The 23,247-nt window shown below is 34.5% G+C and overlaps 1 protein-coding gene and 1 long non-coding RNA gene across 2 annotated transcripts; one reads left to right on the top strand and one right to left on the bottom strand.

Moving 5' to 3' along the window:
* The first annotated feature begins 5,979 nt into the window (after positions 1 to 5,979).
* unpg (homeobox protein unplugged) lies at positions 5,980 to 12,860 on the top strand. Its single transcript, XM_081972868.1, has 3 exons — positions 5,980 to 6,402; positions 11,777 to 11,988; positions 12,323 to 12,860. The coding sequence occupies exons 1-3, from the start codon at positions 6,120 to 6,122 to the stop codon at positions 12,605 to 12,607; spliced, it is 780 nt and encodes a 259-aa protein (XP_081828994.1). The 5' UTR covers positions 5,980 to 6,119; the 3' UTR covers positions 12,608 to 12,860.
* Positions 11,598 to 12,312, bottom strand: LOC145724531 (uncharacterized). The gene is made up of 2 exons (XR_014177024.1): positions 11,943 to 12,312; positions 11,598 to 11,857 (listed from the first exon to the last, which is right to left on the bottom strand). It is a non-coding gene; the product is annotated as an uncharacterized LOC145724531 (long non-coding RNA).
* Positions 12,861 to 23,247: the final 10,387 nt, after the last annotated feature.

Here is a 23,247-nt window from a genome sequence, read left to right as displayed (position 1 = left end):
TCATTTTATTAAAGTCATTTTCGGTCAATACTGTCAAAATAAAATCCTGACAAATAAAGACTGAATAAAAGGCTGTTTTGATTTGTTATTTATTATTTTAGAGATTTTCGCATTTTTCCTGTTTCCTATGACAAATAATATGTTTTTGAGATGAGAAAAATAACTCAAATCTGAAAATATTATTATTTAAACTGTAAGAAAACTATGTTAAACTGTAGTTCTTGGAAATTCTAGACAAATTTTGACAGTTTTGACATTAATCACAGTTAACACGTGGTTTTTGGAGGATAATATAGCTAGGCAGTCACGTGACCTCTGGTAAAATAACTGTAATAAATTTTGTATTAATTATTATTAATTTACCGGTCAAATTTTCCTGGTAAAACCAATGGGTCATATTTTTTATAATTTGACGTTACAGTCAGAACAAACTGATTTGCAAAAATCTCAGCAAAGTCAGTCAAAAAAAGCAGCAATCACAAATTTATGCAAATATTCTTTGATTTTACACAATTTACCCAAATTGTTTTTCTTTGCTTGATTGATTTGTTTGAAAAGCTCTGAAACATTAAAACTGGATAAACGCTTTTATTAAACCTCATAATTAAATCGTTCCATTCCGTGTTATTTTCCTTAAAAGGAAACAAACTCGCGAACGTTATAATAAAAAATCGTCCAATTCTGAAAAGGTAGTTAGTGAATAATTGATTCTAAAAAGAGTAGTCGTATCGGAAATTGATTATTAACGGTTTAAGGAAAATTAAAGCTTGAATGCCTCTAACAACTTAACGATGAAGCTCGACGAAACAATAAAACATACCTACAATTACACGCAAACCAAATTGCTGGTTTAATGTAAGCCCTCGATACTTCTGGGCTATACACAATAATTTTCCCCTTGTGAATAATGGATGGGACAACTTTGCTAGTTTGTCATTACGCTTGATAATTTTGAGTAAACTCGATGACGTTTCATTGCTTGAGTGGACACTATTTCAATAATTATGCTGATGATCACATCCATGTAAATACCAGACAAAAGTTGCGTCATTGTAACGTCACACTCTCAAGCTAATGTGACGTTACTTGACAATCTATAAATTCACTGAGGCCGTCTCTGTAAAACGGTCATAATAGACACGATTCGAGCAGTAAAATCAAAATCATCAACCGAATAATAAACCGCTGAAAGAATATAAACAAATCGGGCGACCGGAGGGAAAACGGGGAGGAAGGGAGCCCCCCTTCGAAATAATAAAAGCCAATTATGCAAATGGCACAACGAAACGTCAAGATTAGCGAAGGACAATGTTGAGGGGGCAGGGCCGCCCAAAGGGCCCTGTTCGCGGTTAAGCGCTTTTCAGTGTTTCGATCAAGGATGGATGCATTGTGGTGGAGACTCCGATTTGTTCTTTTCCCCCGTTTTTCACTTGATGGCTTAATGAATTTTGGTGTCTCGTTACGGATTGAACTCGGCTGGGGATTTGTTTCCATTAGAAATTAAAATTATCGAATTTAAATTTGTTTTATTGTTCTTTGAACTTTTGAGTAGTATTCTGTTTTTAGTTACGTTATCTAAATGTCAGAGAATTAGAACAATTATTCATTCTTACGCGTGAGTATGGTATGAGAACAAACAAATTTCCTATTTAATGAATCCGGTTAAAAATATTAACTTTTTATCTCTCTTTCTGTAAAAGCACCTTTTTTTAGATGATGAAAAAGTCGAAAAAACAGTAGTTAGATTAGACGAGCATCAAGGCTTTCCAACCTATTGTTTTATATGAATAGGCAAGCAAATACCCTGACAAGAATGAACAAAAATCTACTTTTTAGCAATTCCTACTTCAAATCACTTTTGTACTTTTATGTTTCTACAAAAAAAAAATATTAACTCATTTCCTGCAGTATCCAAAAATAGTAAATTATGACATTTACAAATGTGCGAGCTGGTCACGGTCGACTGCAGTGTCTCAACCGTGAAACTGTTTTAGTTCGGAATTGCCAAGCATTTTGGAGGGTGTAGAGACCATAAATCTCCACTTAAAATTAGATAATTCGTTTGTTTATGGTTTAAGGAAATTGCTGTCATTACTTTGTTTTCAGAGTGACGTAGACATTGTTTAAAGTTTTGTCATATTTGTCACAATTTTTGAAAGGTTGTTACTTTTTTAATTGAACTCCAATCAATTTCGCTAAATCGCCATTAGAAAAAGGATAAAAAATACTACAAAATGAGCCAAAACTCGTCTCTCTACCTTTTCATGTTACCGAGATACTGTATCTCAAAAAGTAATTAAAAAAGGCTGCTAATACCATTTGAAAACAGTCAAATTTCATAAACATTGACGTATTGGAGTATTTGCAGTCATATGAGTCAATTTTCAACATCAAAACATTTAAAAACAGGAAAATATAATGAAAATTGACGTATTGAACTATTTGCAATCACTTTAGTCAATTTTCATAGTCAAAACATTAAAAAACAATCAAATGTCATGAAAATTTACTTACTGAAATAGGTATTTGCAGTCACTCTAGTAATTTTTGAAAATCATAACGTTAACAAATAGTCAAATATCATAAATACTGATTTAATGCGCTATTTTCAGTCAATTTTTAAGTTGAAAACATTTAAACACACACAGTAAAATTTTATAAAAATTGTCTTACTTTACTATTTGCTGTAACTCTAGTCAATTTTCAAAGTAAAAACGTTTAGAAAATAGACAAATATCCTGAAAATTGACCTACTGGACTATTTGCAGTCATTTTAGCCGATTTTTAACTGCTGACGTTAGTGACAGTTTGATTATAAGAAAAAATTGTCAAAATGTCAGTTGTTAATTTTTTTTAAAAATTAAAAATTTTAAAGGGAATTATTTTTGCGCTAATATCACCTCATTTTAGGTTCTTTGGTATAAATAAGCCCTTTGCTTTTTGAAATGTAACTTTTTTATTTAAACTCCAATCAATTCAGCTAAATCGACATTAGAAAAACAATAAAAATACTACAAAATGAGCCAAAACTCACCTCTCTAGCTTTTCATGTTACTGAGATACTGTATCTCAAAAAGTAGTTAAAAAAGACCCCTAATTCCTAATTTTTTTGAAAAATGAAAATTTTATCAATTTTTTTTCGCGCTCTTTTTTACCTAATTTAAGGTCCTTTAGTATAAATATATTTGGTAGTTGAGGTTAATTTTGAAAATAAAAAATGTTTACTTCAAATTTCTTGACAATTTTAATTTTTCCAAGTCAAACGGTACGTGATACCAAAAAAGTGTATAGAAGGTAAAAGTTGGATCCCATCGAGGTGCATTAGTGGTAAAAAAAAATCAGATTTCTAACCTAAAACGTTCCTGAGATATTGAGCAAAAACTGCAAAAAAGGAAAGCCAACTTTCAACGCCCTCTAGCGGCTACACGGGGCATTAGCTTTCTTTTGTTATACGGTGTGTTTTTTTAAACACAATTAACTCACCGTATAACAAAAAAAGTGAATACATTTTGTTATAAAATATTTAATTGCTGCTTGTTAATACATTCATTATCGCTCATTTGCACGTTATTCTAATTGATCGATTGATTGTCCTTAGTTTAGTTGATTTATTGAAAGTCAACAAAGCAGTTTTGTTTAAAGTTGGAGGCATATGTGACCAATTTTATCAATGATGACTATTAACTAACTAAATAATTTACTGTTTTTTTTTTCTAATAAAACCAACAAATTAAGTATTTTGACAGGTGGGTATAACAAAATGGCGTCATTCACTTGCAATGCTGCCCTTTTTTTTAATAAAAAATACTTACCAACAGACACTTATATTACCGCAATTTTGGAACTAGCACTACACTCAATATTAAAAGAATTAAAAATTACAAACTTCCATACCAATACAAACAAAAAAACATACTTTTCATCCACAAAAGACCCACGCTGACAGGCGTGTGCAAAGTCTGGCAGCCATACTGATTTTGTCATGGCTAGCTTGATTGTCTCATATGGCTGGTTGCCTATACTGCTAAAACAAAGCAATTAGCTGTCTCTGTATATTTAGCACAGAAGTGAGAGAGCACCGCCTACTATACTAGAAAGCCTAGAAGGTGCTTGTCAAAAATTCCAATATGGCGGAAATAGTGGTTTGGACAGTGGTTTGCGTGTGGTGGACAGTTTGCGTTTGTTTGTATTGTGGAAATTGAGTTTTTTGACGATTTGATGATTTTTTACAGTTTAAAATCAAAACTTGAGGTTATTTTCGTAAGTTATTTTTGTTTGCTGCCGCCCATAAGTTTTTCAAGCCACATTGTAACAGCAATTCAGGAAAAAGCCCAACCGTGTCAGTTTTTTCCTTTACAAAAAATTGGATCTAACTCAACAGTGGTTCAACACTTTGAAGTAGGATGATTTTACTCCAACACTATACTCAATGGTAGGTACAAGTGCTTTCCAGTACAGTAAACTTATTAGGTACTTGTTACATGCACAGGTATGTGAGTTACATTTTAAAGCATCCTTCAATGTGTGAGCAACAAAAATAATTTTGAATAAATGTTCTTGGTAATAACATAAGAACCATTTATCAGTTTTGCTTACCTAGTTTCAAGGATTTACAGATTTTCTTGTATTGAACAGTGTTTAAACTAGTTTGCTGTGTGTTGCACTTTCCAGAACAAATGTTCTCACCAATTTGTTTAGACTGGGCTTGATTGTGTATAAAAAGCTCTATCTATACATATCTGTATCAGGAATGAACTTTTCTTTGATTTTTCACTCACAACTTGCAATAAACTACACGAAATAATAAAAAAGGACGCGCTTGTGTATAAAACAAAAACCGCTAACGCCGCCATTAAAAGTGACATTTTAGGCTTTGTAGTATAGAGGGCGGTGGAGAGAGTCAACTATAGTTGCGGGTATCTGTCAAAAGGACTGGGCCTTTTTGTATGGTAAAGGTGTTTAGGAAAAAACTGTACAAACCCCTGCAAAAATACTTAATAAAGAAACTTATTATCTACAACTAGAAAAATAAATTTTTATAATAAACCATGGGGGGTTTTAGCACTAATGGTATGAATAAAAAGCTGGAAAAGTGCAAGAAAATGTAATCTAAATTAGGAATTTTTTGGGCCTACTATACTACCGGCGACCATTTTGGATTTTCCTTAATCAAAGTAATTTTTTTAACTAATTTGAACCTGGGGAACCCAAATCTAACGTCCATTTTGCTGTAACTGGCACCGTTTCGGAGATGACCTTGAAATTATGTAAATTTTGACACTTTAGGGCGTGGCACTTTTTTGTGTTTATACAGGGTGTTTCAAATAAGCGAGTTATGGACGATTTTCTGGAAAAGTGCACCAAAATTTCGCTCAAATTGGGAATTTCTGAAAAACTCATAATTATAAGAATAAACTTAAAAACTAAGTTACAGATGACGAGATTTACCTACATCCAACAATACTAAGAAGGGATACTCAGGGTTAAAATTGTATTAAAGTGAAAGATGTAAACTGAGTCTACAACTGATTTATTTAGTTAGAAAAGAATAATTAAGAATGAGTAAGTTTACTTCTTTACCAGTTGACTTATATTGGACAGTTTCCATGTATGGGAAAATTCAAAGTAAAGTGGGATGACGTATAGTTTTGTTTATTTTACCCTCATTTCAAAGCATGTTTAACTGTCATTTGTTTAACAATTACTAAATTATCAGCAAACAATTTACAACATAATTTCGAATTAATGTATGCCTCTAATTTACGTTAATCACTCTTCGGTAACGTTACTGAAAAAAAGTTTCCCTTCCCAAACACGCGACGTTAATTTGAGCTTTTCACGACTAATTAAATATTATTAATACCCGACGCAGCTAAAATGATTAAGTTTACACTGATTGGAGCGTCGCAAACCAATAGAAACGTAGAGGGTGGACCTAAACGGTAAAAACGCCCTTTTGTCTGAACTTACCGTTAAGCCATGGCCAAAGTTGCTCACTTGGTCCTTCGAGCCAGCTGAGTGTAGTTATATAGTTTTGTATTTACATGTGTACAATAGTGTTTACATAGTCAGTGTCGTAATGTTTTCGTGACTGTTCAGTGGGAAAAATATATAGCAAAATGGAATTTTCTCGCGAAGATCATCCCCAAACCGATATTGCCCCGTCGCAGGCCGCCCTGCCCGCCAGACCTGTGCCTAGGCCGTTTTCGATCGAGGCTCTTATGAGTGATTGCGGGCCGAAAAAGACTCACGAAGTTGTTCCGGTTTTACCGTGGAATATATCACCGACTCACAATGAACAGTATCAGCACGGTAGAGACTTTAATAGCCGAGATACTGACTCTGACAATAGTTTGGACATGGAATTAGCTCAGGATTTATCAAGGCGGAGCAGAAAAGACGGTAAGAGAACGCTACATATACAGAATGTTTTATTTTTTGTGACATAGCCTCAACAACTGTAAGAATCTTTCAAAATGTACTGACATACTATTTTAAAACCTATTCAGTTACTATAGTTTCTGAGGTATTTATTAATACATGACTATACCAACGACCTTTAATTACTAAAATAAACAGGGTGGCTTAGTTAAGAAACATCCTCACTTTGACATCCCAGAACTTTTTTTGTTAAATGTAAGTAGTGTTAAACTTAACATTTTAAAGCTTTGACACCCTGTATTTTAAAAAGATAGGAATTACGGATCAAGACGACACTGTACGACTGCTAGTTTCACAGACTACTATATTTAATGTAAAAAGGTCTTTCATTTTATTTAATTTCATGAAAAACATCAAAATTGAATTTTGAATGAGATTTTGGTATGAGCAGCCATTGATACGAAAAATGTTAGAAGACAATGTTGTTCTAAATTTTTAACTAAGAAATTTAACCTACGTCCTTAAAACAGTTGTTTGTCAGCAGTAACATCACTCAAAGATGTCCTCCAATCGCCATTTTGTAAATAATTAATCACCTGGAGGACAAACAAACTTGATGTTTATCAGGTCAAATATTACACAAATTGACTCCATATGTCAGAAACTTGTAGTTTTAGGTGAAAATACTTAATAATTAAGCTTCTTGAGGAGAGTGGTGTAATTCAAAAATCTCAACTACTGCTACAACTATGCAATAAAACTTTAGCGGACTTTAAATGACTTCTATATAAAAATATGAAGTAAGTGATATTTTGTGCGTTAAATAAAATCTCATTATATTGTTAAATACCAGAAAAATAATCGAACGTAATTTTGTAAATTATAAATAATGATACAGTATAGAACAACTTACTTTCCCTACCGAATAATAGCAAAACTTGGACTATTAATAATTAATTAAATTGAGTAGTTCGTCACTGAACAAACGCAATAATCAAATTATAGAGTTAAAAATTATAGGTTTCTTAACTGTGGGAGTGAACATCGGTCGTACAGAACCGAAAATGGGAATTTCGGCAACTAATGAGTCGTAACCTAATTATATAGAGCCTAAAAACGATATTTAGGGACTTAGAAAGTACATTTTTGTTTCAAATTAAGTAAAAAAAAAAACTAAAATAACTCATCGGAAAGAATTATTACTTACTAGAGCAGAACTAAATAATTTTGTGTGTTTACAAGAAAAAAGCCAACTATACAGGGTATCTCAATTTTAATGATGTGTGACGTGTTTTTGAAATTTTCATTCAAAGTAATAATAAGTAAGAAAATAAGGATTTTTGTGGTTCATCTGCTGTTCTCCTGTTTTTTTTTGTATCTAATCTACCGTTTTAATAACATTACCATTATGTGGGTTGTGAAACATTTTATATACTGCGAATTGCCAAATCCACATGTTTAATTTTGTAGTGTTATTGGATAGGAAATTTAATGAGGATTCCAAAAATGTGCTTAAAACAGTCATTTTCTTACTCCAAGTTTGTTTTACCAGCGATTTTGTCCTTGATTGTTCTTTCAAACTACTGTTTCTGTCAGTTCAAACTTTGACACCGCTTTTCTCCCTGACTGTACAAATTTTGAAGTGTTTTTTCACGTTATCGGATAGAAAATTTAATGAGGATTCTAAAAATGTGCTTAAAACAGCAATTTTTTTACTCCAAGTTTGTTTTACCAGCGGTTTTGTCATTGACTATTTTTTCAAATTATTGTTTCTGTCAGTTCAAACTTCGACACCGCTTTTCTCTCTGACTGTACCAAATTTTGAAGTGTTTTTTCAGGTTGTTGACTAGGAAATTTAGTGAGGATTCTAAAAATGTGCTTAAAACAGTCATTTTCTTACTTCAGGTTTGTTTTTCCAGCGATTTTCTCTTTGACTGTTTTTTCAAATTACTGTTTCTGTCAGTTCAAACTTTGGTACTGCTTTTCTCCCTGGCTGTACAAATTTTGAAGTGTTTTTTCAGGTTATTGGATGGAAAATTTAATGAGGATTCTAAAAATGTGCTGAAAACGGTCATTTTCTTACTCCAAGCTGGTTTACCAGCGATTTTGTCCTTGACTGTTCTTTCAAACTACTGTTTCTGTCAGTTCAAACTCTGACACCGCTTTTCTCCCTGACTGTACACATTTTGAAATGTTTTTTCAGGATATTGGATAGGAAATTTAATGAGGATTCTCAAAATGAGCTTAAAACAGTGATTTTCTTACTCCAAGCTTGTTTACTAGCGATTTTGTCCTTGATTGTTCTTTCAAACTACTGTTTCTGTCAGTTCAAACTCTGACACCGCTTTTCTCCCTGACTGTACAAATTTTGAAGTGTTTTTTCACGTTATTGGATAGAAAATTTAATGAGGATTCTAAAAATGTGCTTAAAACAGCAATTTTTTTACTCCAAGTTTGTTTTACCAGCGGTTTTGTCCTTGATTGTTCTTTCAAACTACTGTTTCTGTCAGTTCAAACTTTGACACCGCTTTTCTCCCTGACTGTACAAATTTTGAAGTGTTTTTTCACGTTATCGGATAGAAAATTTAATGAGGATTCTAAAAATGTGCTTAAAACAGCAATTTTTTTACTCCAAGTTTGTTTTACCAGCGGTTTTGTCATTGACTATTTTTTCAAATTATTGTTTCTGTCAGTTCAAACTTCGACACCGCTTTTCTCTCTGACTGTACCAAATTTTGAAGTGCTTTTTCAGGTTGTTGACTAGGAAATTTAGTGAGGATTCTAAAAATGTGCTTAAAACAGTCATTTTCTTACTTCAGGTTTGTTTTTCCAGCGATTTTCTCTTTGACTGTTTTTTCAAATTACTGTTTCTGTCAGTTCAAACTTTGGTACTGCTTTTCTCCCTGGCTGTACAAATTTTGAAGTGTTTTTTCAGGTTATTGGATGGAAAATTTAATGAGGATTCTAAAAATGTGCTGAAAACGGTCATTTTCTTACTCCAAGCTGGTTTACCAGCGATTTTGTCCTTGACTGTTCTTTCAAACTACTGTTTCTGTCAGTTCAAACTCTGACACCGCTTTTCTCCCTGACTGTACACATTTTGAAATGTTTTTTCAGGATATTGGATAGGAAATTTAATGAGGATTCTCAAAATGAGCTTAAAACAGTGATTTTCTTACTCCAAGCTTGTTTACTAGCGATTTTGTCCTTGATTGTTCTTTCAAACTACTGTTTCTGTCAGTTCAAACTCTGACACCGCTTTTCTCCCTGACTGTACAAATTTTGAAGTGTTTTTTCAGGTTATTGGATAGAAAATTTAATGAGGATTCTAAAAATGTGCTTAAAACAGTCATTTTCTTACTTCAGGTTTGTTTTACCAGCAAATTTAACCTTGACTGTTTTTTTCAAATTACTGTTTCTGTCAGTTCAAACTTCGACACCGCTTTTCTCTCTGACTGTACCAAATTTTGAAGTGCTCTTTCAGGTTTTTGACTAGGAAATTTAGTGAGGATTCTAAAAATGTACTTAAAACAGTCATTTTCTTACTCCAAGTTTGTTTTACCAGCGATTTTGTCCTTGACTGTTTTTTCAAATTACTGTTTCTGTCAGTTCAAGCTTTGACACCGCTTTTCTCTTTGGCTGTACAAATTTTGAAGTGTTTTTTAAGGTTATTGGATAGAAAATTTAATGAGGATTCTAAAAATGTGCTTAAAACAGTCATTTTCTTACTTTAGGTTTGTTTTTCCAGCGATTTTCTCTTTGACTGTTTTTTCAAATTACTGTTTCTGTCAGTTCAAACTTTGGTACCGCTTTTCTCCCTGGCTGTACAAATTTTGAAGTGTTTTTTCAAGTTATTTGATGGAAAATTTAATGAGGATTCTAAAAATGTGCTTAAAACAGTCCTCGATTCTAAAAATGTGTTTAAAACAGTCATTTTCTTACTCCAAGTTTGTTTTACCAACGATTTTGTCTTTCACTGCTCTTTCAAACAACTGTTTCTGTCAGTTCAAACTTTGGTACCGCTTTTCTCCCTGGCTGTACAAATTTTGAAGTGTTTCTTCAGGTTATTGGTTAGAAAATTTACTGAGGATTCTAAAAATGTACTTAAAACAGTCATTTTCTGACTCCAAGTTTGTTTTACCAGCGATTTTGTCCTTGACTGTTTTTTCAATTTACTGTTTCTGCCAGTTCAAATTTTGACACCGCTTCTCTCTCTGACTGTACAAATTTTGAAGTGTTTTTTTACGTCATTGGATAGGAAATTTAACGAGGATTCTAAAAATGTGCTTAAAATAGTCATTTTCTTACTCCAAGTGGGTTTTACAGGCAATTTTCTCGCTCCACTCCACAGCGTGTACGTAAAAAACAAGTCACAGCGGGTTGAAGTACTCAAAACGTGGTTAATTTGGATATGATTGGTTAGTATCAATAATACCAAGTCCTGTTGGTTTGTTATCTCTGTCGCACTCACAAAATGATCAGAAAAAATGTTGTCAAATATTGAGGATATCCATGCGACGTCACACTGTAGACTAACAAGATACCATTTATCTATGATCTTGTAGTTTTTAGTAACTAACTACTAAAACTGAATCATGCTGTATACCTATTTCGTTATGCAAAAAACTCCAGAATTCAACTCGCTTTGGCTATTTCATTTTTTTTTTTTGGAAAAAACCTATTTTGTTTGAAAGTACAGGGTGTTTTACTTATATTTTGTCTGTCTTGTGTAATAGTAGGAGGTTTTTCAAAATCATCATTGGACAAACCATTCTCCCATTTAAAAACCAAAGAAATATCCTACTAAGAATTTATAAATGTTTGGCAAACACTGTTAATAATATTATGATATTTTCGATTTGTGTTTTATCTAGAAGTAATTATCTTGGTTCTATATGACGCAATCTATATTACCGCAGTCAGATAGTGTCTATTTTGCGTGCCAAACAAAATTACCCTGGTTTCCGTTCTGATAAGATTTAAATATGGTCAATTAAGAAGCTTTCGTGAGAATGTTAACATGTTATCACACTCTCGAAGAGCAAAGCCACAAAAATTGTTATACTAGTCTACATCGTGGTCAGAACTTATTTTTGTCCAGTTTCTTGTTGTGTATGAATATAAATAAACGCCGCATTTATGACGTTCCCCATCTCAAATCGTTCGTGAAATCCACACAACATGCGCATAATTTCACAATAGTACCGGAAACCAAACAGTCCAAACATTACTTTAATGCTTCATTTAAACATTGTTTTTACGAGGAAAATCTGGATTGTAGTCAGTTTATAAATTAACCGAGCGTTCAGAAAATAAATCACTTTAAGGTTGAAAATACTTCTTCCTTTTTGTTAGTCAGGTAGCAGATGTTGTATAGTGAAAATATGTATTACAGGTTCGGATTTGGAAGACGAAGACGCAGAAGATACTCAAAATTCGGATGGAGGTCAAGCCGACGGTCCTGGATCAGCCAAGGCTAGAAGAAGAAGAACAGCCTTCACAAGCGAGCAACTCCTGGAGTTAGAACGAGAGTTTCACGCCAAAAAGTACCTTTCACTCACCGAACGTAGTCAAATTGCTTCGGCTCTACGGCTCAGCGAAGTTCAAGTACGTATATTTCTCTAAAAACTGTCAAATAAAGGTTAGAACTGTCATAATTTCGTTATGCTAAGTCTACATGAAGTCCATATGTGCGACATTTGCGTCTCTTTCAAGGTTTCTTAATAGTTTCACTGTCATTATGGGCCGAATTTTGACAGGTGTGCCATGTAGATGTCAATTTTGTCAACAAACGTGGCAACTGTCAAAAATGCTGTTCATAGAGCTATAAATGTATAAAACATTTGAAAATAATGCACGATTATTTTCACTATCCTATCCCTAGACTTACTTCTTTCTTTCTCAGAATATCCAAACTAACCATTTTTTTGTTTAATTCTAGGTGAAAATCTGGTTCCAAAACCGACGAGCCAAATGGAAACGTGTGAAAGCTGGTTTGGGTACCGGTCCGCACCAAGGCAACAAAGGCGCCCAACAGAAGAGTAAATTAGTGGTTCCTATTCCGGTACACGTGAACCGTTTTGCCGTCAGAAGTCAACATCAACAACTAGAAAGGGCGTTGGGCGACTTGGCCGGAAGGGTTCTGGCAAGCCATGCCGCCCTTAGGGCGGGACTCGATTTGCACGGGTTTCATCCACATCCCCATCATCAGTCGCCGCCCCATTAGAGTCCCCAATTTATTTTGTACATATTTTGAAAATATCTGCTAAGATTTCAAATAATCTAGTCTAGGATAATGTTTGTCATGATTTGAAACTCAAAAAGTTTTTATTCTAGAATGGAGCATATTTTTATTTGGTGCAATAGTCCTAGTTTGTAAGTTTTATTTTGTATAACGATCAAACTGAATAATGTTTTCACAAAGTCACGTGTTTAATTATTGTAAAAAGTATGATAGCAATAAATGTTGATTAATAAGTTTATTACATTATTTTTGTCCTAAATACCCTCATCATCAAAATCTATTGATGTATGATACATTTTTGAAAAAGTAAATAAAAGCTATATAAGCAATTCAATTTTTTGTTTATGTGCTTTGATCAGAAAAATGGGGGGGAGAGCTTTAGCCCTATAGCCTCCCTATAAACCCGCCACTGACCAAATAATGACAAGATTTCTTAACTAATTCACCCTGTATCTCTTAGTCTGCTCAATCCACTCTAAAAGTATACAAGATGTGTCATTTTTCAAACAGACAGATGTCGGGTGTTAACAGATAACAGGTGACAATTGACAGATTAAAAGGGTGACTTTTGCCTCTTGACTAAATTTCGACAAAGAGAAGTTTAAGTCAATTTTCTCTCAGTGGAGTTGTATGAATACCAAAGGGAAGGAATAACATAGTCGTCTCTACAATATCTTTATTTCAGCCTTCAATTAAGGCCTGCTCAACCAGTTTTGGGCATAGAAATGCTCATCTTCAGGAGCTCAAACCGCAACTTATTGCGCTAACTATCTTTTTATAAAGTGTCAGACAGTGAGACCCATGAATTTAAGAAGATGGCGTTAAAGGGGTTAATAAAGCTAATTCTCGAGAAAAAAAAAAACTACATACTAATTAACTAAGCTTAAAAATTAATTAGAAAACCTATGAAAAACTCATTTTGTTAGGGCTGGGGATGGCCCTTAAGGGAAGAAATGTCATTTTACATTTTAACTTAACTTACAACTACTTTTCATAGGACATGCAAGTCAAAGTGAGATAAAGAAAGAAATTTATTTTCTATTCTCTTACATAGTTTCAAACCTGGTTTGCTATGCAGATGACACAACTATATTTTGATAAAAAAGTGAGTGTCATAGCGTCAAGGATGTATCAGAAGCAGGAGCAGATCTATTGAGTAAAACAAACTATTCCTCAAAGAAAATAAAACTGCGGTGTAGAATAACACAATCTAATCGTCGTATTTTAAACTAAGCTTAAGTTCAGTGTAGTCCAGCAAATAGTGATGTAACTTAGAGGCCTCTTTAAGGAGTTACAAGGCAAAAAGTCGTAAGGTGCACCAGCTCTGTTGTTTGAAGGGTTACAAAAAATATAAATGAAGAAAATTGCAGGAAAATTCTCTACAAGATTGTATTAAGGAGTTTTTGCCCTCACGGACTACCTTAAGGAGTTACAAGAAAAAAAGTGATAGGGTGCACCTCTTCTCTTCTTCTTCTCAGCCCATATTTATCCACTCCTGGATGTAGGCCTCTTCTAAATCCCTCCACGGCTTTCTATTTCTAGCAGTCCGGGTCCAATTCCTTCCTGCAACATTCTGGACATCGTCTCTGGGGCCTACCAATGCTCCGTTTGGTCTCTCTTGGGCGCCAAACTAGTATCCTATGTGCCCACTTTTGGTCGTCCTGCCTTGCCACATGACCAGCCCATCTCCATTTCAGTGCCACAAGCCTTAGAACATCTTTCACTTTAGTTCTTCTACGAATTTTCTCGTTGCGGATTCTATCCCTTAGAGTGATAGCCCTCTTGATTGCTCGTTAAAATAATTGCCATTGTCTCTAGTCCATATGTGAAAATTCACTAGTTTTAAGGATAAATCCTAGTCTGCCCAGGAGAGGCCTATTCTTCTTGTGTTTTCAGAAGATTGATTTTCTTTGCCAAGTTGCATTTTGTGGCCTAAGTAAACATATTCCGAGACAACCTCCAGGGGTTGGTCGTTAACGGTCACCTGGATGTACTCATAATCTTTGTTTTGTTCAAGTTCATTTCAAGTCCAATTTGCAGCGATGCTCGATGAAGCTCCCGAAGCATGTTTTGCCAGCACAGGTGAAGAGAGAAAAACATGCTTCGGGAGACAGGGTGCACCAAATTGTTTTTTTCATCACTTTCTATGTAATATAGTTTAGTTTAGATGCGACACGTATAGTTTTTCTCTTGTACTATTTCAATATAAAAGAGGGTTTAGCCAATGAATAATTTTTTTGTTTCTCCAATGTTCTACTGCAGCGTTTTCCATTCGTAGGGCCAATTTTCATTCGCCGAGAAAATTCAGCGAAAATAAAAGCTCTCCACTCGTCGCCTGGCAATAAAAAGCTAAACGTTCTCTAAACAGGCAAAATAATAAATCGAGACCGTCGGGCAAGGGCTGCTCTTCCAGCTTTATGATAATAGTTGTGGTCTCTTAGGGTTGACTCAATTTCAGCAGGACAAAGTGCTTAGTCAGGTTTCGATTTTCCCATTTGGAATACACTAACCATATTCTTCAGGGACGTGGATTCGAAATTATAAAGCTCCAAATGCTGTTTGCTAAGTAGATATCAAAAGTTTATTAGTACATTTTTCAATTCACGATTAACTAAATTACAGTGTTAATTTTATATCCATCAGTGCCTTTGTGTCTCATGAACTATTTCTGTAAATTAACTTCTGGCATAGAAGTATTTTTAGTAAATTACAAAAAAGTAGGGTAATGAGCCGCTACTGGATTTGCTGACTCGTAACTGACTCTTATTTGGACCCGTCTGTTAACGACCGAGCCGGGGGCCCCGTGTAGCTGGGCGTGTCTTCAGCAAATTGCGACACTGCTGCCCCGTTTTTAGGACTCCCCAATTTGGAGCGTTTTCGTAATTTGCGGAGCCCGAAAAATTGCCGGAGGAAGTGGGGGTAAACGTATCGCTTACCAGTAATTAAATTACTAACTCTCTGATGTAATTACCGACCAAACCGTTGTTTAATCAGCAACTGTAATCGTGGGTGGATTTACACTGGAAACAGTGATTTATCGAACTACTAATTATTGTTTCCTCAACTAAAAAGCAAAGAAAGTGTTTTATTGGCCCTCCATAAAATAAGCTATCAATTTTCCATTGGACCGTTCCCATGTAACAAACCGCATAAAACCAATAAAAATAATCTAAAAAAGCGTATTCGGTACATATAGAGAGGGTGCCCCGCGGGGCAGCACGAGGCCCCATATAATGGAAATAGATCGGGCTCGGCCCTGGGACAAAACGCGTGATGGATGATGGGACCTCCCACCGAACAATTTGCCAACGTTATTGCCGGACTAATGGGCCTATTGTGTCCCGAACTTGTTGTGTTTACGCCGGAAACTTATTTTTAACGAAATCCGACCGCAGTTATCTAGAATCGCGACAGTGACGTACACACTAGTTGACAGAAAAAAAAATCAAAATAAAATTTAAATTTTTACGTAACAACCCAGCAGAGACTCTATCTTACGCACTCTACGCGGATGACACTGCGATCATGGCCCGGAGCAGGAGCGGACGACTCCTGACCCGATACCTGCAAGAAGAACCCACAGTATTGGAGAAACGGTGCAACAAATGGAAGATCGACCTAAACGCGGAGAAAACGCAGGCCAGTCTTCAAAAGAAGACCAAAGATGAGGATAGAAGGCAACGTCAGGTTAAAAGACATGAAACTCACGTGGGGAAGTCACATAGAATACGCCATACAGAAAGTCAGAGCGACCAGAGCAAAGCGACAGACTGACACATGTTATCATGTGTATTATTATAGTATTATTATTATTTATTATTATATTTATCATTATTATTTATCTAGTTAAAGTATAGGCAACATAACACTAATGAAGGTGGATGGAAGAACCTCTGAACCTTTCAACGTGGAACGTGGTGTACGGCAGGGTTGTCTTCTGTCACCCTTATTGTTTAACGTATATGGAGAATATATCATAAGGAAAGCATTGGACGGCTGGGAAGGAGAGGAGTTGTCATAGGTGGCAGAAGGATGGATAATCTCCGCTTCGCTGATGACACCACACTTATCGCCAAAGATGAGCAGGAAATGTCAAGTCTTATTGAGCGAGTAGAGAGAGTGAGAAACTTATGTTAATAGATCCCACGCACATCATGGAAGAAATGCCTAATATTAAAGATGTCGAGAACGTGGAGGAAATAACTTATCTAGGTGCCCACATCAGCAGAAATGGCGGATCAAATCAAGAAATCAGAAGAAAGATAGCTCTTGCCAAAACGGCCATGACCAAACTCAACAAAATTTGGAAAGATCGGCATATAACAACCACAACAAAATGCAAATTAGTAAACACCCTCGTTTTTCCAATTGCGCTATACGCAGCTGAAACCTGGACCTTAAAAGCCACAGACATCGCCAAGTTGGATGCGTTTGAGATGTGGGTCTAGAGAAGACTACTGAGGATTCCCTGGACAGACCGCAGAACTAATGTATCCATACTCGAAAAACTTAACATCCAAGTTAGATTGTCAATTAAAATCAAACAACTGATTCTCAAGTATTTTGGACATATCAGCAGGAGGAAAGATGACAATCTCGAAAAACTTATGGTCCAAGGGAAAGTAGAGGGAACACGACCTAGAGGACGTTCTCCAAAACGATGGCTGGACCAGGTGAAGCAGTTTACAGGAAAATCTTTCCAAGACAGCATTAGAAGAACGTCAGATAGAGAGGAATGGAGGGAAACTACTAGAAACACAACATGAGACTAACATAGTATCACGACGCTTCAAACATGAAGCTAACGACTAGAGAGAGAGATTGATCTAATTGTGTTAATCTGTGCATGTTATTTACAAAGTTGACATCTTTCTCTCTTCTTTTCATTGAGTTTTGTATAATATTAAAATTTTTACAGTTGTGATTTAAAAAGAAATGACATTTATTGAACTCAATTTTACCACTTTTTTAATTGTCCTAACCATATGGAAACTATTTTATGTTTTAAAAATGTAGCTTTTGTTGGGCTAGTTAATACGATTCTAGAAACCTTTTTAACTTCCTCGCCTGTTCACCAGTCATTAAAATGCAAATAGATTATTGTTTCACACTAACACTTTCCTGAGGACAACTAAAACGGTATAGATTAGTTAGAGGATAGAAAAATGAATGAGAAAAAGCGGCAAGTCACGTGCTATCTATTAAATTTCGGTGTTCGCCCAGCGGGTCACCTTCACCTTTTATCCCTTCAGATCTAACCGGTATAATCGACCCTGAAGGTCAGATTGATTTAAATTGAAACGGAAGATGAATAGAATTTTTTTCTTCATCGCTGAAAAACATTAATTTTTCTACTCCTACAAAGAATATTGGTTCATTCCTTAACAGTTCAAAGAAATTGCCACCGACTGAACGAATATGGAATCCTAGACTTTCCGCAACTATGCGTTATGAAATAGACCAATCACAGGCAATTTTCGGCGTGCGATATGAAATAAACCAATCACAGACAAGATGAGGTTAATCAGCTGTCAAACGGTGACAATCTGGGACACCGGTCGAACTTTGGCTGCGTCAAAAGTGATAATGTAAACACGGAAACGTTTCAAACATCGAGTGTTTATTTGTGTGAAATTTGGTAAGTAATTCCAATTAGTCGTAGAAAAAGTAAAACTCGGGCGAAATGTCAATATCGCTCTCGTTCGATTGAAATTTTCGTGCGATAAGGACATCTTATTCACCCTTGTTGTATGTACAATATACTTTTAAAAAACCGATAATAGTTTTCTTAGTTTGAAAGAGTAAAATTTAACAACGTAGCTGCTCTGCTAGTCTTTTATTGGTTGGAGGTACAAAAGAAACGATAACTCTATAGTCTCACTGTTTTAGAGCTGATAGAAAAAAAGCTTCTCGAGAATCACTGGAGCGAAAAATCGACGTCGATTAAGGTGATCGGCCGTAAACGTGAAACAAGAAGGCACATAAGGTGGGAAATGGCCTAAAGAGCAGTTTAGCGCAGTCCTGGAGCAGCTGGCCGAGCAAACCACCTGGCAACCCCCCGACACACATTGGGGTGACAAATCCGTCCACGCCCACTTGATTCTTTACGCCGTGACTTTTCAAGCCGCGTCGGATTTATCTAAAGCCCCGTCCCGAACTAGAAATCGCAACCGGTCATTAGAATAACAACCATAATTTTGGGGACAAACGTTTTTGTACCCGCGAGGATTAGAGCACACGAAAACCCCTAATGCCAAAACAAAACACTTTCTGAACGGCATAAAGCTCGGTTTACAGTGATTTACGGTGTGATTAGGACCACCTATTGGTATCACCTTACCAACTTGATATCAACCGCATCCATTGTAACGTAACAACACAATAATGTTAAAGTCTTCTTCCTTTTGGTTAAGCGTCTTGGTGATTCCATCCATTTATTCTGCTGGAATAGATGGTGTTTGAAAGGTTTTGGAAGAACGCTCTTAACACTTTTCTTTAAGTTTTCTAGAATGTGTCGTAGTTCTCTGGCTGCTACTAAAACTCCAAGAAATGCCCTGCGTTGTAGTTGAGTTGTCCTGCTATGGATGTCCGTTTACGGTTCTTTTAAGAAGGTCTATAGGATGTCCGACCTTTTCTGGACTTTGTATAACTTTTTATTTTTATATAGCCACTAATGATTATATTTTAAAAGTATTTGACTATCTAAGGCCGAAAAACAAACAGTAATATATATTATTAACTAACCAAGGTTTAGACAGAAGCTTTTATTGACCTTATGTCTTAATCTTGACATACGGTTAATAAAAGCTGTCTAAACCGTGGATAATATAGCGTTTTTTCCACTATTAACCTTATATTTGATGGTCCTTTTATTGAAAATTTATTATATTATATGAATTTTGTTTATTACCTTAAAAATAACTTCATTCACTTGAAACCATCAAGAAATTAACTCACACAGTCCAGAATCCCTACCAACAACAGCCTGCACAATTCAGGTAAAGTAATAACGACACTGATTTAATTTATCCGCTCTTGTTTATATTTTGCTTTTTTCCAGCTTAACCTCACTCTTGGGAGGCTTGTCAAATCAGTAAATACCTGAAGCACTGTCAGTGTCAATTGTCAATGAATATGTTTCTTTGCTAACCGTAAAAAGACACTGATGCCATGTTGCCGAATGCTCTCGTAAAAAAGGTATTGATAGACAAAACAATTTTCTTGCACTGACACGGAGCAATACTGGGGGCGATTGCTTCATTTATCGGCAGCAAAAAACAAAAAATAGTTTTTATAAATGCTCTATATCCGAACTTTACAATATGTCTTGAAAACCTTTGGAACTAATCTAAGACATGAATTTCAATCTGATGTCACCATTTATTGCGTCACTGCCACTTTGGCTGGGATGGAGAGTACTCGGTTTTTTGCATATTAGAATGATGTTAGTAATTACGGAGATTAAAATACAAAAAAAAGTAATTAAAACAAAGCACAGTATATGAAAAGTATACAGGGTGGTCCAGTTTTAAATGTCAATAATTCACCATTCGATAACCCATCAAAAAATAAGTTGACATGCATTATGTCATTTTCCTGAAGAACGCTTCCTAAGGAAGACACAAACCTCCAATGTTATATATTAGCTTGTTTGTGATGTTATTCAAAATTGACAAAAATGTCTACTTGGATTATTGTGTTTTTTACTTTAAAATGGTTCAAAAGTATTCAAATATGGTCATCTGTGAGGTTTACGAGTTAATTTTTGACACTAAATATTCAATAGTCAAAAAACAGGATTTTTGGACTAATGTTTCCTGGCGTTCAATTTTTTTGACTATAGGAAAGTTTAAAAATTAGCGTTCAAGAATAATATCGTAGCATTTAATGCCAAAATTGTTTACTTTCATCAATGAAGAGTCTGAAACATGACTTTTACTATAAAAAATAGTTTAAAATTCGGTTTTTCAGTCTTAAATCACAGTGAAGCGTCTAGAAGTCAATTTAATACTGACAAAGCGTGAAATGGCATGTTTAAGCCTATGGAAAATGTTAAAATAGTTTTTTAAGTCTGCTATGTCAAAAACTTGGTGAAAATAACCCTAATAGGTACTTGATTTTCCAAGCTGAAAGCAGTTTTAAAGCCCTAAAATTAGTCCAGAATTCTAAGAAAATAAAAAGCAAAGTAAGAAAACTTGAAAAGTTAGTCTTCAATTTTCATGAATCTAATGTCAATATCCTGTATTTAAGACTATTTTCAAGACTAAAATATTGAAATGTATTTTCCAATTATGAAAACTTGCTTTAAGTGCAAATTTTAAGCTTTTTATGTCACTTTTCATTGGTACAGAGTCACTTTTTGGTGTCCAAGTCAATTTTCAAGGTTGAAATGTGTGAATTTGTAGTCAAAAATTCTAGATAAAGTAGTTTTTCATGGCTACAAGTCAATTTTCACTACTAAAATTTTTCAACTTATCTGAAAACTATACTACTGACTACAAAGACAGTTTTTAAGCCTCTAAAGTCAATTTTCACAGTTTCCAAGTCAATTCTCAAGGCTAAAGTCTTTCAATTTGTCTGAAAACTGTGAAAACTGGTTACAAAGACAATTTTTAAGCCTCTCAAGTCAATTTTCACCATTTCAAAGTAGATTTACTGGTTTCTAAGTCAATTTTCAAAACTACAAGTCTTTCAATTTGTCTGAAAACTATGAAAACTATCTACAAAGACGTTTTTTAAGCTTCTTAAGTGAATTTTCACTGTTTTCAAGAAAACTTTTTAAGTTGGGTTGGGTTTGTTTTGAATGTAATCGTAAACACTCAATTATCTCGTAAACAAAGTTTCAAATCAGAATTTTATAAGAGATACTTATTTTGTCAAATTGAACAAGTAAAGTAAAAAAATATTTTTGAAAAATATACAGTGACGTAGAGAATAAAGCAGAAAAATGGAAACCATCTTTCTGTATTTACATCACTGGACAGTTTCGACAAACGTCATTAACATCACATAATGAGTATTAATTACACATATATTTGTTATAAATTTGATTAAAATATTGCTCCAGCGGTCTGACAGTTGTGACAAAGAACCAATTTTGTAAACTAAACTTTTATGGACTGTATTTTTTCCTTGGGAAGCATTTTTCAGGAAAATTACATCTATGTATGTTAACATATTTTTTGATGGGCTATCGAATGGTGAATTATTGACATTTAAAACTGGACCACCCTGTACAGGGTGCTGCATTTTCGATGGTTTTACGGGGTACAGAGAAAACGGTAATAGATAGAAAAAAAGTAGCATACGTGTTCCGATCTCATTTTCTGAGCTGAGATGACTGGCGAAGAGTGGGCTGCGCAAACTTCTTTTGTTTCAAAGATACGGGGGGTTTTTGAAAATTGGTCATTTTGGAACCTCCTCTGTATTTCATTTGCTATTAAAGTTATCAAAAAAGGAAAACCGGTTTCCGGTAGAAGTTTTGACGTAGAATCCAATGGCGTAGTCAGTTTTTTTCTATTACGTTTAGTTTCTGACATATGACACTAAGTTATATTTTTTTAAATGGAACACCCTATATATTTTTAGGTCATTTAATTCTGTTGAGTTTTACTATTTCAACGGTGTATTAAAATATATAAGTTTGTAAACGTTAATCTTCGTAATTAGAAAAAAAGCGTTTCCTTAATAAAAAAGTGCTAAATAATATGTATAAAAATACCCACAGTCGAAACCAAATTTGGCTATATTCATATTAACATGTTACATGTCGTTTATAAACAGTTTTTTTAACTTCCTACTTAAAAATAGTAGAAAATAGAAATAGCCACTTTTCTTATTAAAGTGACGGTAGAACTGTTTGTAACTTAGATTTTTAATAAGATTTATTAAAAATATTTAATTTTCTGATGTGTTAGTTTATATGATTTCCGATTTTGTTTGGTATTTTAGATATTGGCCTTTTTTTAGCTTAGCAAAGGTCCTTTTTTTAAAATAACAGGATTAACCTCTACAAACTTATATGTTGTAATACACCGTTGAAAAGGGAAAAATAAACAGAATTAAATGAACTAAAAATATATAGGGTGTTCCATTTAAAAAAATATAACTTACTGTCATATGTCAGAAACTAAACGTAATAGAAAAAAACTGACTACGCCATTGGATTCTACGTCAAAACTTCTACCGGAAACAGTTTTTCCTTTTTTGATAACTTTAATAGCAAATGAAATACAGAGGATGTTCCAAAATGACCAATTTTCAAAAACCCCCCGTATCTTTGAAACAAAAGAAGTTTGCGCAGCCCACTCTTCGCCAGTCATCTCAGCTCAGAAAATGAGATCGGAACACGTATGCTACTTTTTTTCTATCTATTACCGTTTTCTCTGTACCCCGTAAAACCATCGAAAATGCAGCACCCTGTATATTAATACATCTGAAAAGGCAATACCTCATTTTCTACAAAACTAATATGGTTTTGGGTCAAAAAGTTAGTGCAAGACACAAGACCTCAAAAAAGGTTACAATAATAACACACATATACAGGGTGATTCTGGGGATGATCTTGACTTTTTTAGGTAATAAACTCTCTTTAGCTTTTGCTGAATTTTCTTTAATATTTT

This window comes from Ips typographus, linkage group LG2 (assembly GCF_016097725.1).
Source record: "Ips typographus isolate SLU linkage group LG2, UJ_Ityp_2.0, whole genome shotgun sequence".
NCBI classification, from domain to species: Eukaryota; Metazoa; Arthropoda; class Insecta; order Coleoptera; family Curculionidae; genus Ips; species Ips typographus.
This window is presented reverse-complemented; position numbering and strand designations above follow the sequence as displayed.